Source organism: Eurosta solidaginis, chromosome 2 (genome assembly GCF_040869045.1).
Source record: "Eurosta solidaginis isolate ZX-2024a chromosome 2, ASM4086904v1, whole genome shotgun sequence".
In the NCBI taxonomy this organism is placed as follows: domain Eukaryota; kingdom Metazoa; phylum Arthropoda; class Insecta; order Diptera; family Tephritidae; genus Eurosta; species Eurosta solidaginis.
Window position 1 is genome coordinate 89,311,589 of NC_090320.1, and position 17,800 is coordinate 89,329,388.

General features: G+C 36.4%; 1 protein-coding gene across 1 annotated transcript; it reads right to left on the reverse strand.

The window, feature by feature from the left end:
* Positions 1-14,642: 14,642 nt before the first annotated feature.
* tj (traffic jam) lies at positions 14,643-16,915 on the reverse strand. Its single transcript, XM_067769621.1, has one exon. The coding sequence runs from the start codon at positions 16,350-16,352 to the stop codon at positions 15,030-15,032; it is 1,323 nt and encodes a 440-aa protein (XP_067625722.1). The 5' UTR covers positions 16,353-16,915; the 3' UTR covers positions 14,643-15,029.
* Between the last annotated feature and the right edge of the window lie 885 nt (positions 16,916-17,800).

A 17,800-nucleotide genomic window follows, 5' to 3' on the forward strand; every position in this document is an offset into this window, starting at 1 on the left:
CTTTTCACAAGTTGCGCACACACTGACGTCAATGTTGAAGAAGGTGGAAATTGTCCGAAGAATAACAGGCGGCATTTGAAACGTTAAAGAATGCACCAATACAAGCACCGGCACTAGCTTGCCCAGATTGTACTAAAAGATTTCGATTACAGACGGACGCGAGCGATTATAGTCTCGGAGCAGTTCTCACACAGGGGTTCGATGACGAGGAGCGAGTGATAGCGTAAGCTAGCCGCCGGTTGAATAACGCCGAGATGAACTACTCACCAACTGAGAAGGAATGTTTAGCAATCGTGTGGGCAATAAGGAAAATGAGACCGTATTTAGAAGGGTATAATTTCACGGTGATCACCGATCACCTGGCTTTGAAATGGTTGAACGCGATCGAAAATCCGTCAGCCCGGATCGCTAGATGGGCGCTCGAGTTACAGCAGTATTCGTTCGACGTACAGAATAGGAAGGGTAAGATGAACGTGGTCGCAGATGCACTGTCGAGGCAGCCACTGGAGGAAAAGCTGGGTAGCCTTACGACACAGGAAGACAGTTTGAGTTGCTAGTGGTACACTTCAAAGATGGCTGAAGTAACGAGGATACCAGCGAAGTTTCTCGAACACGTCATAGAGGAAGGAAGACTATACAGACGAATTGGAAGTCAAATAGATGCGGTACCATGGAAGTTATGCGTGCCGACATTGGAGAGGCAAAGAGTGCTTAACAAGATTCACGACACACCAAGCGAAGGACACATGGGGATACGGAAATCCATCGCGCGTGCAATGATGCGGTGTTACTGGCCTGGGATGTTCAGGGACGTACGGAAGTACGTGCAACAGTGTCACGTAAGCCAATTCTACAAACCCAGCCAGCAACAAGTTGCAGGTAAGATGCTCACGCAGACTTCAGATGAACCTTTTGCTATCGTTTGTGCAGATTTCGTTGGACCAATCCCTCGTCCGAACAATGGTAACACAATGGCATTAGTTTTCGTGGATCGATTCTCGAAATGGGTAGACATCAAAGCAACACAGAAAGAAACGACGGAGAATCTGATCAGGGGAGGGAGATAGAGGATTTCGGCACGATTTGGCGCACCAAAAGTTCTAATAACAGACAATGGAGAACAGTTCACAAGCAGGTATTTTAAGAAATTTTTGCAAGAGGCTGGCATAAATCACCATCTGACGGCACCGTACATACCACAAGAGAACCCGACGGAGAGAGCGAATCGTAACATCAACAGATGATAGCGCAATTCACTGTGAAGGAGCATAAGACATGGGATGAGTTGCTGCCAGATATGACACTAGCACTGAATACGAGCGTATGCGAGTCAACAGGCTATAGTCCAGCATTCGTGGTATAGGGTAGGGAACCGAGGATCCCCAACGTCCTCTACGATGAGCAAACATTTGGCACAGGCGAGGGCAAGGTGGCTCTCAGTGAAAAGATGGCAAAAATGAAAGAGGTATATCAGATGGCACATAGTAGACAACAGCAAGCATCAGCGGAGCAGGCAGGGCATTATAATTTACGTACGAGACAGTGGCAACCGGCGGTGGGCGACTTGGTACTAGTAGAAGAGCATCGGCTGTCCAAGGTAGTGGACAACTTCCCAGCAAAGTTAGCACCAAGATACAGTGGGCCTCATCGTGTAACGAACTTCGTATCGCCCGTAATCGTCGAGCAAGAGAAGGTGCATAACGCCAAAAGGAGAACGGCACATATAAGCGAGCTAAAAGCATACCATCAGGCGACAGTCGAAGAAAAGCAAGTCCGGAAACAGAAAGAAAGTACGTTCACTCCGCGAGCGTGGTAAGTCAAAAGCGCTCCGCCAAGCCCCGAATGGTGGCTTCACCGAAGTTCCCATCGGGGAACAAACGAGACGACTGACGACGATATCAACAACACAACACGCACCAACATCGGCATCGTGTAGTAGAACGCGCAGATATAATCAACAATCAACAGTTGGTAGATGGAGACCGGAGTGGGTGGCACACAGCACAAGCGCAAGCCCCAATCCTGGACAACGGGATCCAGACGGTGATGAACCAAGCCAACAACATAGCCAGCAATGCTATAACCTGATGACTGAATTCTGCATAACATTTAATTTTAAAACAAGGCCCAGATCGCGAGAGATTATCCCATAAAGAACGCAATCATTGACCGTTACGAGAAATTTTACAATGGTGACAGTAAGTCACATTAAGGCAGGTGAGGGGAGAGTGTGAGGACCCAACTCCACCGGCTTTGGGGCCCACACATTCGAACCTAGATAATCTACAATTACAAATTATATATCATTTTTCGAAACACCCTAATGTATATGACAATGAATTTATATCAGTGCATATAGCATGGAAAACGTATAAACCTGAATTATATAAATTGAATTTACACACCTAAAATAATCATTTTTCTGAAACACCCTAATATACACTTATATATTTATTATTTCCCAAAAACATAATTTTCTCTGCCCGCATACGACAAATATTTTGGCTGGATACTATATTTTGCACAGAGATCAAACGGAAAAACTTTGGCTTTGCATTGAGATCAACGAACCTACTGGAATTCTAAACAACGATGGGAATACAGCAATGCAATAAGCAACACACCTAAGCTCCCATGCAAGAACAACGTACAAACATAAGTATACCAAGAAATTGCGACCAAGCACAGCAGGCATTGAAGCGAACCGTCAAGGCGGACATCTCACAAAGAGGAAACAAAACAAATGCAATGCACTAGAAAGACGTCACCTCGGCATACCAACAACACATCATGGGTACTAGGCAGCCATAAACATTACACTTGCAAGTTACTTACGAAGGGCAACCAACTCGTTGACAACAACAAGGCACAATAAGAAGGCAGCAGAGGGATATTGAAATTAACTATGTTAACTAACTGGAGATGCGTACCAATGAAGTCCCAAGCTAGGGGGCCGTACAAAGGGAATGGAATTACTACATATGTAATTTAGAAATAAATAATTATATGCAAGTAGATAATTGAATATATGGGTAGAATAATACCGTTAAACGTAGGATACCTTATGTAAATACATATAATAAGTAAGATTTATTGTTGCAGGATAACAGTCCACCTGCGCGTGGACAAGTATAAAAGGGCGACAAATTTGGGAATTTGAGTAGTAGCCAGCTAGGTATAGTAGCCTGCTAACGCCTTGTTTAGCGGTGAACAGGACTCCTGGGATTTTTCCATTTCACGTGTTCTTTATTTTAGTAACTTTGGGGGTTTTTCCAACCCCATCGTTAGAGGGATTGTGGTGGTTTTTCCAACTGCGCAACCTTCAGGAAGAGCAGGATATCTTTAAGTTTTATACTCGGTGGAGGTTTTACCAACTCCACCGACTGGGAGGAAGTGGTGGCTCTCCACCTCCGCTTTCTTTACGAATAGGTTAAGATTTTAGTTTAAGCGTAGTCCCGGTGGGGGTTTTCCAACCCCATCGGCGTAGAACCGATAATGGTTTCCCACCTCCGTCGCCGTAGCTTTAAGAGTAGTTTTGAAATTGATTTGAATAGTTTATAATGTTTTAAGAACAAACAGGATCTTTCTCTTTAAAAGAAGACGATAGGGATTCTTCTCTCTTCCCACAGGGATCCTGGACGGACTGAGCATACCCCGGCGTAAGGAAAAGTCCGTCATAGCAGGAAATATTTCTAGTAAAAGCGGATAAGATGAGTAAAGGACCACGCCCACAAATGAATTTAAAAAGGGTCGTAGGCAAAAATAATAAGTTAAATATTAGTGAAAAATAATTTTGTAACAATCGTATTTTGTGCCATTATAACAAGAAGTGGGAAAAATTTAATTCTTGAAAAGTGGGCGTGGGACTGCCCCTTTCTTACAATGCATTTTCCAACGTTTCTGGAGCCATAACTCGACGAAAAATTTGGTACACATGTATGCCTTTTAACAGGAATTATTTTCAGTAAAAATGGAATAAATCGGTTAAATCGCCGTCTTTTATATAAAAGATTTTGTAAAAGTGCGTAGATGCAGGTAATAAGCTATTTCTAGTAAAAGTTGGAAAATTTCGTTAATAACCCTGCCCTTTTTTTATAATAACGCTTTTTAGTACAATGGCATTTGTGTGTTTATGTTTATTGTTCTCTTATATCTTTATTTTAAAATAAACAGTAGGGAAATCCCCATATCTGAAGGAAACCCGCATTATTACCCGCTCAATGTCATTGGTGTTAGCCTCTGTATCCTTTTTGCTTCTTTTAAACGAAAATTAGTTCAAAATAGAACCATATGTATATGTACTATGGCGCAGCCTTGTAACACTATTATGCACACAAAACAAACAACAACAGTATTTCAAGTGTACAGCTGGGTATGTAAGTTCGGTTTCACCCGAACTTAGACTTCTTATTGTTGTATACTGAGAATGTTTATAACAGTGCTTCGCGAAATTTCGTATGTGAATGGACAAGGCGAAACAAACTTCAATTGCCAAGTCTGAAGTTCCTTTATATTTACAAACGCAACATCTTGTTTGACTGTGGCGATGTTAGTGGAATGCATAAGATTGCGTTGAACGCATCTATATGAAAAACTTAATTGTGGCTCGGCGATTACTGTACGAGCACCATAAAAGAAAATGAGTTGTCGTTGATATTGACGAAGTAGTCGTTGTGGTGCTCCCGCTTAACGCATACGTGTCAGGGATGACAAATGGATTTTTTCATTTTGTACCAAACGAGGAAAAAACATGTACCAAATCATCCAAAAATGTACCAAAAGTCTTCGGATGTGAAGTTGAACCAAACTAGAGCTATATTCTGCGATTGAAGCGTACAATTGAGGGGATGTGTGGAATAACGGTATAACTCAAGAATCAACCTTTTGAGAAAAGCGAAAAAAACTTAACAATGCAGGTAAAAATAAATTTATAATAATCCTACTTGGTAGGATTTTAGATAGTATGATTCTTTGATAAGAAAAAGTAACAAATTTTGAATATACATAATTTTATTAGTAAATGGATAATTTCTTTTTTTTTTTTTTTTGAGTTATACCGGTATTCTATAAATCGAATATCAAATATTTTGATTGAGATACTTTATTAAACAAAATAGTAGATACATTAATAACCATTGTTAAATACATTATATTCTATTATTTAGATGTGCTTATAACTATTTGTTATTTTCTTTTGTTATTTTTAGCAATCTTTTTTTTACTACTTTTATTATTTTTAAACTTTTTCTATTTTTAACAATGGAGTTCTCTGTCTGCTTAGTCGTTTTTGAAACCACTTCAATTCTTTTATTTTTCAGTTCTTTCTGGTCTACGACATTGAATATATTTTCATACCATTTCGATGCTTCACTACAGCAAAATTTTATTAGAGAGTTATACCGGTTTTCCATAAATGAAACTAATATCTTTGTTAAATATCACTATTATTTTCTAAGATTAATATGGTATGTGTATGTAATCGTTCTCTTTTTATTTAGTTGATTTATGTAAAAACGGTGTAACTCGACATATACAATTATTCCACACATCTCCTCGATTATGTACATATATAAAAATATTTCTTTATTGAGTACCAGTAACGAACATAAAATTAGTATTAAAAAAAAAAAAATAACAGCTGCATTAAAGCCAAAAACATTTCACAAAAACATTTTGGGTACGAAAGATTTAGATTCAGGTATAAAAGTTGACAAATTGTCGCCGACATATGTACTAATAACTCATGTTTCAATCAGTACATTAACAGTTCTTGTTTGAGTTCTTTAAATACCTCAGTTGACAAAAAGTTTTTTTTTCGTATTTATATTATGACAACTATTTTTAGTTGATTTCATCAAGTCTTTAGTTTTTATTAAATTCGAAACTGTGTTTGTTTAAAGTATATTTCTACACTAAGTTTTAATTAAATTTTGTATAGAAAATATCCTTTCTATGTTTGTGGATGAATGTGGAATCCACAATATGCCTTGCACTATTCTATACATTTTGGAAAAGATTTGCACATTTAATATATTTCTAGCTGATCGTAATTCTTCTCACCAGCTGCATTTATTTAAATTCTCTAAATTAAGAATTAATTTTCTCTATTTTCTCAAATGCAGATTTCGGGAACAAGTCCATAACTAAAGGCACAATACTAAAAATACTTTCTGGTGGAAGCTTTGCAGCCCACAGCAAAGTTCTATCATTCAAATTTACTTTCTTTACTAAAGTACTACAAAATTGTTTATAAAATTGTTTAACACAGCTCTTAAATATGTGTACGTCATCTTCTTTCGAGAAGGTTGTTTGATAGAATAATATCACATTAACACCGCTGTAAACTTCATCTGGAGTTAAGTGATTTTTGTCTGAATTAATATTTAACATCGAAATAGGACTGAAGTCTAAATACGATTTTTTTATAAAATTTTTAATTTGGTAATAAGTAAAGGTATGCGAATATCTTCAGACTGCATTTCTACATTCACATTATTTAATTCATTTAAAATATAAGAAAGAAATGTAAAATATTCTTTATAAATAAAATAAAATTTTCACATATAAGATTAATATTTTGATTACTGCTTTTATTTTCAAATACGTAAAGATTGAAATAATACTAGAGGGCATCCCATTGCTCAAGAATTATATCTATGACTGCTTGTCTAGAAAGCCACCTTGTGGGGGCGTACTTTAGTATAACATGCATTTTTGTACCGAAATGTTCTTTAAAACTGTGAAAGTCTGCCCCCCTAAGGGGGCTGTTACAAAAATGATAGTTTACGTCTTTTAAAACTGTATCAATTTTGTTGGGAAATACACCAGAAGCGGCCATTGAAGCTAAATTTAAAATGTGACAAACACATCCATTAACATGCAGATTTGGAACAACTTGCTTCAGCCTTGCTTGCCCTCCGCTTTTTCTCCTCATAACCCAGGAATTGTCGGCAGTGAAACCAACAATTTTTTCAAGTGGTATTGAATGTTCTTTCAAAGATTTAATAATTGCATTAAAAATACCCTCCGTGCTACTATCGGTCAAAGGTATCAAATCTAAAAATCTATCAATGCACTTTGTGTCAAAAATTCGAATCGAAACTGCCAAATTTTTTGCTATACATATTAACCTGGGTAGATTTGTATGGACGAAAGTTAACCGATATCGCGCCATCGATTTTTCGATAGGATTTGGGCTTAGGAAAAAAAAAGTTCCACTACGCATACCCAAAAAAAATAATTTTCTAGCCTGCCCAAAAAAAGGGCGAAAGGGTAAATTTTTCGACCAAAATACTCCTCAAAGCCCTAAAAATATTTTTTTTTTCAAAAAACTGTTATCGCCAACGTCTTTAGGGCTTTGAGGAGTGTTTTGGTCGAAAAATTTACCCTTTCGCCATTTTTTTTTTTTGCAGGCTCGAAAATTATTTTTTTGGGTATGCGTAGTGGAACTTTTTTTTCCTAAGCCCAAATCCTATCTAAAAATCGATGGCGCGATATCGGTTAATAAATCGACCCAGTATAATACATTTATAAGTCGTTTCATCTATTATTAGAGAGTAATAATTCTTCTGACAAAATGCAATTATGGATTTATAATTTTCTGGCGCTGTTATTTGGGTTTTTATTTTCTGTGCTTTAATTCTATTGATCCAAAATTTGTTCACAATTTTAGAATCAGTTATGTTATTTTTCATAATTGCAAATGGTAAATTGTGCTCGGCAAAAAAACAACTTAACTATATATTTTCTTCGAAAAATTTAAAATTCTTTTGTCCATTCAGAGCTGGTTTGCAAATTACTTGAAGTGTAGTGCTGTATTTTGTAAAAATGTACCAAATATGTCAATGTAATACCAACGTACTTTCGGGAAGCGAAATGTACTAAAAAAAGTACAAATATACCAGGATTATCATCACTGATACGTATATGGTCGCTAAGCAGGTGCTAAACTCACGCCCACCTCTGGTTATGATTTTTGAATTAAGCGTCTATTCATTTATTACATTCCTAAACTTTTAATGATTTTGAATCGTATTCATAATAATTTCTCATATTAAATTAAAGTTGTTTTTTTATGATGGAAAAATTGAAAGGTATTAAACATACTGGCTGATCTTATAGCTATTTCGACCCTGCCAAAGATCTCTTCAGATATCTTTGTATTTTTAAATTAGAAATAATATTCTCCAGGAGTGAGACTCGAACTCGAGTAGGCAAATTTCTAACACCGCAGTCCTACCATTAGGCTATCATTGCGTCATTATTAAAAACGTAAGGCCGGCGAGAATTTAAAAAGGGAAAATTGATTTGGAATAGCAGTATCTGGTGAAAATTTTACTAACATTATTTTTAATTTTCAAATCTTAGTAAAGATGTAAAAATGTCAAATTGAAAATTTAGCCAACTAGTTCAGCCTGCGACTGCGGGAACTACCTCATTAAATTACCATTGTGTATACCATAGCAACCATCAAAAGAAAGAACCAGTACAGGACTTAAATTAAAACCCCTTAGGTACAAAAAAATTAAAACAACTCGAGAATCACAAATCAGCTGGAAAAAATTTGTGCGCAATATTAAAAAATGGAACAATATTACACGCATGCAAGCATACACGCATATATTTATCAATTTCCTTTTATAAACTCACTAGCAGATCCGGCAGATGTTGTTCTGCCCTAAATTCGGCCTATCTGCATATATTTTAATAAGCTTTTTCCGTCTAACTCTGCTCTACCCCTCTATACTTTTTCCTAATCTCTTTATTCACTCCTCCCTCCATCTTTTTCGCTTCATCACCATCTTCGTCTCATTCTATCTCTTTCTCAGTCTCCTTCTCTCTTTTCTCTTCTCTCAAGTTTTTCTCCCTCTTCTTCATCTCTTATTGCCAGTCCCAGAGGGTGGTATGTATTTTGTTCCAGTCCCATTCCGAGTCTCAGTCCCAGTCCCACTCCGAGTCTCAGTCTCAGTCCCAGTCCTAGTCCTAATCCCAGTCCCAGTCCGTCTCTACTATATTTCCTGGCAAAAAGCATCGTAAATACTAATATAGGCAAATTTATATACGAAATTTCAGGCAAATCGAATAGGACGTATGCAAATAAGTATGTGGGTATTATTAATTCATGTCTTTATTTCGGCTTCGCATGCAAATTTATCAGTTTTGCCAGGTTAATGCGACTAAATCGAATATCACAAGGAACTTCACAGCTCTCAGCAATAGCTTTCATTTGATATCCATTATACACACACACATTCTAGCGGTATCCGGGTCCATGTTTTGGCCTATATCTCGAGACCGTAGTCACCCAGCGGTGTAAAACTTACTCTGTACTAAAGCATACATCAACAGCTTCAATTTGATACCCATAATGTAAAAGCACATTCTAGGTGTATCCGGGTCCACGTTTTGGGCTATATCTCGAGACCCTATCCTCCCAGTTGTATGAAAATTATCCTGTACTATAGCACTCATCAACAGCTTTCATTTGATATCCATATTGTATAAACACATTCTAGGGGTACCCGGGTCCACGTTTTGGGCTATATCTCGAGACCCTAGCCTCCCAGTTGTATGAAAATTATCCTGTACTATAGCACTCATCAACAGCTTTCATTTGATATCCATATTGTATAAACACATTCTAGGTGTACCCGGGTCCACGTTTTGGGCTATATCTCGAGACCCTAGCCTCCCAGTAGTATGAAAATCACCCTGTACTATAGCACTGATCAACAGTTTTCATTTGATATTCACAGTGTATAAACACATTCTAGGGGTAGCCGGGTCCACCTTTTGGGCTATATCTCGAGACCCTAGCATCCCAGTTGTATGAAAATTATCTGTACTATAGCACTCATCAACAGCTTTAATTTTATATCCATATTCTATAAATACATTCTAGGGGTACCCGGGTCCACGTTTTGATCTCAAGACCCTAGACACGTAGCGAAAAAAAGGTAGACGTTGGCCGATTCTCAGACCTACCCAATATGCTCACAAAATTTCATGAGAATCGGTTCAGCCGTTTCGGAGGAGTTCAGCCTCTAAAACCGTGACAGAAGAATTGTATATATTAGATAAAAACTTCCTTTGATACTATGGCGATATTGCAGAACGAAATGGTCTTGCAGGGAATATCAACTGTTCGATGTGGTGCCTTTGGATTGCATTCCAAAAGCAATGAATATTAAGTATTGCATTCTGGAAAAGTTTTGAATAGTGCATTTGCACCTGATTGTGAACTGCCCTAATAAAACTTTTCTTAAGCCAGAATTTTATCGTGTTGTCAAACACAATTCCAAAGCTCTTTGAATAATATGTTTAGTAAAAAAATTTGCAAGACGATATTTTGATGCGTCAAATTTGCGATTCAAAAACATGCGATTTAAATAGCAAATGTTCCGAAAGAGCTCTTTATTTTTTTCATTATTGTCACGAAAATATTTTACTGACACTGTAGTATTTGAAGTAATTTAGCTGCCTATGGGTGTCTATAAAACATAAAATTGAGGCCGACAGTTTTCCCTTATGTCTGGCATAACAAGAAGAGCTTCCGGGAAGATACTTCTCATCGCCGAAAGAAAAAATGCAAACCTATGCTGTTGTGAATTAATGTTCTTTTGTCCCATTTAATAGAATAACTTTTTGTTAGCAATGTGCTAAAAGCTGTCAGCATTACGAAACTTTCATATCGTACATGTTTTCAGCCTACTCATGAAAGACTATCACGTTTCATTATTTGAGTGGAATACTAACACATTTCGTTTGTTTGCGTTCAGGACCATTATGTTTTAATCATATATAATATTTCAACGCGAAAAAACGAAATATTCGTGTTTAAAACTTCTAAGGTACTGTTAATTGATAAAGTTATTCTTAATTGAAGAAACTCCAATTTTAGCTTTATGGCCTTGAGCTGGAATTCGACCCCAAGTTAACGTACCGCCAAACTACAACCATTATAAAGATACAAAAAAACGTAAAGAAAATTAAAATTTAAAAGAGACAAACAATCACATCATCTTTGCGATATATGTTGCAACTTTGTGAAAAGATGAGTTTTGAGGTTCCCCCCATAAATTCAGAAAACAAAAATTCAGAAACACATTTTTTCAGAAAACATTAGTCGGAGCCCTTTCTTAAGAAGGCCAAAATTCAGAAGTCAAAACTCAGAAAAAAAAATACAGAAATCAAATTTCAGACGTCAAAATTCGGAAGTCAAATTTCAGAAGTCAAATTTCAATTTCAGAAGTCAAAATTCAGAAGTCAAATTTCAGAAGTAAAATTTTAGAAATCAAAATTCATAAAGTAATCAGACAGCAAAAAACATTAAACTTTGCGCAAAAATTAATGTTTCTTTGCTGTCTGATTACTTTCTGAATTTTGATTTCTGAAATTTTACTTCTGAATTTTTTTTCAGCCTGGAACACAGCAACGTCGAAAGAAGGCGTTATATTCAATCGAATTATGGAATATGTTTAATATCACCAAATTTGATGAAGTCCGTACAAATAATTCCATCGAAAGGTGGCACAACGTCATTCGAAGTGCGTTTGAGACACACCCTAATATATTTAATTACATAAATAAAATAAAAACCGAACAGGCAATAATAGAAACAAAACTGCAGCAATTTTCAGCTGGAGGCGAGCCATATCCGAAACGGAAGAAAAAATATAAAGACTTTGTTTTTTTAATACTGTAAATTCAAAAGATCGCGGGTTCGAATTGAGCTCAAGGCCTAAAAATAATTATTTTAACATTATTATTGTTATGATACATTTTTTCTTAATTGAAATAACAAAAATGGTTAATACATTCTAGAGCATGGGAAGTGGCAATAAATATGACACTTTAGCATCATTGCAATTAAACAAGTAAACTTTTAACATCCATTCTTCAACAGATGTCGCAGTGCTGTGAATATCAATTGGCAAGAAACAGGGTAGAAGTAGAAATAATGAAGACAAACAAACAAACAACCGCTGTGATAGCTGAATGGTTATAGCAGCGGCACCTAAACGTTGCCGATGAAAGAATTTAGGAGTTTCCGTTATGGATCTATACAACGACCTTTGGCAGTTGTCTAAATTTTTTCTTTCTTCTATTCTTATTTAAAATTTTTTCAATTCAGAAAAAATGTATCATATCCACAATAGAGAAAAAATAATTATTGTTAGGCCTGGAGCTCGTTTCGAACCCGCGATCTTACAAATCAGCAGGCCGATATAACAACACAAATTGTAATTTATTTGAAAAAGATAAATGCGAAAAAATTAATAAATTACATGCTTGTGCAATAGGCATACAATTGAAAATTTTAGATTGTATTACTTTTCTTTATACATAATTCCTTCCAAATAAATAAACGTTTTTGAATTTTGAGAAAATTTAATGTTTTTTCTGTCGTCTGATTGCTCTCTGAATTTTGATTTCTGAATTTTGCCTTCTGAAATTTGACTTCTGAATTTTCACTTCTGAAATTTGACTTCTGCAATTTGACTTCTGAAATTTGAACTCTGAAATTAGACTTCTGAGATTTGACTTCTGAGTTTTGACCTCTGAATTTTTTCTTTCCGAAAAAAGCGTTCTGACTAATGTTTTCTGAAAAAATGTGTTTCTGAATTTTTGCTTTCTGAATTTATGGGAGGCAACGAGTTTGAGATTTAGCAACCCTCGATATTAATCTATATAATGAGCAGTGGAAGTTGTCTGACAAATGCCTCCTTTTATTCTAATTTAAAAAAAAAAACACGTTTTACTTACATAAAAATTTCTCACTACAATAGTAATTATAAGATCGCGGGTTCGAATCGAGCTCAAGGCCTAACAATAATTTTTTATCATTATTATTGTTATGATAAATTTTTTCTTAATTGAAAAATTTTTTAAATTAGAATAGAAGAAAGAAAAAATGTTGACAACTGCCAAAGCTCGTTGTATAGATCCATTTCGGGAACTGCTAAATTCCTTCATCGGCAATGTTTAGGCGCCGCTGCTGTAACCATTCAGCCATCACAGCGGTTTTTTGAATGGTTACAGCAGCGGCGCCTAAACTTTGCCGATGAAAGAATTTAGCAGTTCCCGAAATGGATCTATACAACGAGCTTTGGCAGTTGTCTAAATTTTTACTTTCTTCTATTCTAATTTAAAAAATTTTTCAATTAAGAAAAAATTTATCATAACAATAATAATGATAAAAAATTATTGTTAGGCCTTGAGCTCGATTCGAACCCGCGATCTTACAAATCAGTAGGCCGATATAACAACAAAAATTGTTAATAGTAATTATAGACAATGAGTTCTACGGCATTGAGCTCGAATATATGAACGAAATATCCTGAAGTCAGTTTAAGAAATATGCACATATATATCAGTTTTATATTTTGCGTTGACATAAAATGGGGACTTTTCTTTCTATTACGTAAAAAATCTTATGTCACATTGTTCTCTTTTAAGAAAAAACTCCTTAATTACATTGTAGATGAACCTAAAAGAAATACCGAAATCTTTGACCTATTCGTGGAGAATACTTAATACCTACATAGTATGTTAATATGTACATATGTTACGTGAAAGAAATCTAGTAATAAGTGAAAGGTGATACACAAAATAAAACTATATATGTAGAATTTTCTAACATGCTCTAGTTAGAAGCGAAAAATACTACGTAGTCACAATATATATATATATATATATGGTATTACATAAATTTTCACTTACAACCTCATTATTTTTCGTTTATCGTCGCAGCAGTACTTAGTTAGGTTCTAATATTTAGTAAGATGGGTTAAATTGCACAAAAATATCACCGTCTGTAAATATAATACGTATTTTGATACCTTTATGGTTTTATCCAAAATTGTTGCTTAATGTATGTAGTTTTATTTATAAACGGTTGATATATATATATATAGCAACAGGTGTTTTCTTTAAATAATTCGTTTACATTTATGACGGCCGACGTAGTGGTAGCGTTCTCCGCCAACCACATCAAAGATCCTGGATTCAAGTTCCGAGAAAAACAACACTAAAAATTTCTATACATGTTTTTCAATAAAAAGATGCTTTTCTAAACCGGTTCGCACTTCGGCAGTGATTTGGCAAACATTCCCAAGTGTATTTCTGCCATGAAAATCTTCTCCCGTCTGGAGTCAGCATAAAACATGTAGGTCCCGTTCCGCCCGAGAAGTTCGACCTAAATCTCTTCGGATATATAGCGCTCTTTGCATTTATTTTATTCTAGTCACAAACTATACTTACTTACTAAAAATTGTATATGCAACCTATAAAATGCATTTTCCCCATTATAACATACAATATGTTGTGCATAATTGGGGTCCGTCGAAATTATAGTATTTATTGTATGTGAAAACTTCCTCTAAATACCTACATGTGCCTAGAAACTATTTAAGATTAGCGTTACCTGGATCACTTGCTTCTATAATTTAACTTATATTAAAAAAAATGTATAAAAGAATAGTATAAAAAGGGTTGTAAAGAAATTACTTTCGAAGGTTTTTTGAAAAGAATGTCATTTGTCATGCTATATTTAACCTTTTTTAGTATATAGTTTGACGAAGATTTAAATAATGAGAAATATCGACTACTTATTTAATTTTTAATCCATTAAAACATTTGAATTATCACTAAAATCGAGCATTCTCTATTCAAAAACCATTTTCATATCCAAAACCTCGATTTTAAAAAACATTTAAACCGAGCATTATCATTCGAACAAAGTAAATTATATAATTTTGGCGGGAAAATGCAACTCCTTTTTAGCACGATATGCTAATGTACATTTGTATGTTTGAGCAACTTTTTATTATAAACATAGTTTCGACGTATCACTATTAAGCCCTTTGTCGCATTCAGATGTTTGATGTGGTTGTGGCTTGCTGATGCAGTTGTGGATGATATCGTGGTGGCCACTGATGTGCGTTGATATGCGAAACTGACTGATGGTTGCTAGTTGCAACTGCCGCAGCAGCAGCTGCCGCATGTTGCCCTCCAATAACAAGTTGTCGTCAGAGGTAAAACTCAGGAGTGTTTTGGCTATCTGTATTGAGATGCGATTGTGTAAGAGTAATAACACCTGACTGACTACTTTCGTTGGTATTAGATAATGCAGAAATCACACCACTACCATTATTGGCCGGTCGCATTTGTAAGCGTTGCTTCAATTGGTCACGCTCTTGACATACGCGAGAAAACTCTAATTTCAAACGATGCAGATCTTGATTTAACTGACGATTGGTTTTTTCAAGTTCATGTCGTTGTTGCAGACGTTTTGAGCGACAGTTTTGTGCGTATCCACGATTTTTTAGAGTCCGTCGCTTCGCTTTAAGGCGGACTACCTCTTCTCGCGGGCACCCATGCAAGCGTTTATTCAATTCACGTACTGTGAGCGTAGTTAGGAGTTCATCGTTAATGCAATCTTCTAAACCTAAATTGCTGGATGTACTATACTGTCTGGAGCAGGTGCGCGGGGAATTAGTAGATGATCTAGTTGAGCTAACAGACATTGGCCGATTAAGGTGAACGACTGAGGTGGAACTTTGTGAACTAGCTGGTGGTTGATTGCCACTTCCACCACCTCCGATACCAGTTGCGCCACCTGGTATACCGGCATGATAAGACGTATGCATGTTAATTGGGGCTACATGTTCAATTGGTTGAAAATGATGATGATGATGAGGGTGATGCTGTGATTGCGCCACCAAGTGTCCATGATGATGATGGGCTACAGCTGCAGCTGCTGATGCGTGCATGTATTCACGTTGTCGTTCCCATTCCTCCTCCTGAGTAGGGCATGCCAACGGTCTCAAATCTAGTGGTTGTGGATCTGATCGTATAGAGTTTGGTAGCCACATCATTTCTTGAGTGAGGCCAGCACTCGAAGTGATTGGGCGATGTATAGGGTATGAAGCACTTGTAATTGTTGCATATGTTTGTGCACATGTACTACCAGTTGGTGAACTGATAACTGGTGGGGTTTCCGGGGGAGTTGATGGCACATCACAAGGAACGGATGTATTGACAAGTATGGCTTGCCCTGCCATGGGACCATGGGTATAAATTTCTGGTGGTGGAGATAATGGTTGCAGTCGGCGCTCATCTAGATGCCAACTTTGAGGAAAGGATCGTAACCTTATAACTGGGGGATCGGCAGGCTCCTCTTCTCCTAGTGTAATTGTGGTTGTTGCCCAGGCGATTTTTGAACCTGCATTAGGGCTGTGATCTTCACGTTTAACTCCGACAGCAGTCACAGTAGCCGAATCGTCCTCAAGATGGTCCAGAACGAATTCTTGCACGTACTGCTCGGCGAGGTTTGGATCCTCCATTCTCATTTATACCTATTTTTCTCACTCACTTTATATGAGACTAAAAAGTCATCAAAAATATCATAAATTTCTTTGTTTCATGCCTTTTAGTATTAAACGGTATCCTTTTAACTATATGATATTTAGAACTATAATTTTTTAAACGCACTATTTTGATCTTGTTTCCATAAAATAAGATTTGCAACTTTTAAATTAGTTATTACACGTTCACTGTAAAACTCTTAAGCCAATATTTAAGTTAGCAGCTTCAATTGTAACTTCGGTCGAGAGGGTGGGATTTCAAATCTGTTTGTTTGGGGCGTGATACTAGTTTCAATAACAGGTCAATAATCTTTAAATTCGTTATGAAGATGTACGCCGCGGGAGTTGTAGAATTAGTGAATCGAAGCTATTTATGCAGATGCTTATTCCCGACAAAGAAAATAAGGCCGTTCTACCGTGCGCGTGTAAGCGAAAATTTCGTTTGGTCGCGCCACCACGTACTAAGCGTCCACACACATTATACTGGAATGCTTTTCCAATCATACCGAAGCTTTAATATCCCGGTAGCACAAGAACGCGGGCTTGAGACCAACACTACGAAAATCCACCAATGTGTAGGCATCATGCGCAGTGTCACTTAATAAATATATACCTAAATATGTAATACATGTTATGTATGAAACCTCTTATGTATGTATATACCATATAAACATGTGCGCATATGTAAGTATATATGTACATACATTAGACCGTTTTCAAAGGCACTAGGTAAACCACTCAGATGGTTTTGGTACTTATACATTCAACATAAATCAATTAAAATCTATTAGTTTTCTTCTCTCAAATTTACTTCAGCAACATTCATGCATGTATGGAGTACTCGCTGTGGACCAAGCGAGTGTCCAAAATTAACCACAATTCATACAAAAAATATGGTCCAATTAACATTGAGATTTCATAGGACTGGACCCTATACTCCAGCTCAGCATTAGATTAGAGTAATCCATGGAGTACCCACTATGGCACAATTAACATTGCGATGTCCTAGGACTGGACCATATACTTCAGCTCAGCATTATATCAGGGTAATCCATGGAGTACTCCATAATGACATGAGTAGACCATATGATCCAGTGATTTTTGCAGGGAATCTTTCAGAAGCTTCATTTGAGCTTTTCGTTTACAGCAACACGGGTGACCAAGTCCTAATTAAATCAACAATTATGAATATTTTGAAGAATTCAATTGCAGAAATCTATTATGAATACACGCAAAAAAGTAAAACTGCTGACTATTGTTTGTACTTTCCCCAGCACTTAACTAAGGCATAAGCATAGACAAAGCGAAAATTTCTGTAACAAAGATAAGTGACTAATTGAAGATGGTGAAAAAGGCCGTTAAATAGAAGTGGAGTTCAAATATGGTTCGGCAGCTCGATAGAAACTCCTTAAACTAGTTGTTATTAAGTAGGT

What these genes read in the sequence shown, in the direction of transcription:
- tj (XM_067769621.1), bottom strand. Translation starts at nt 16,352, where the DNA reads ATGAGAATGGAGGATCCAAACCTCGCCGAGCAGTACGTGCAAGAATTC.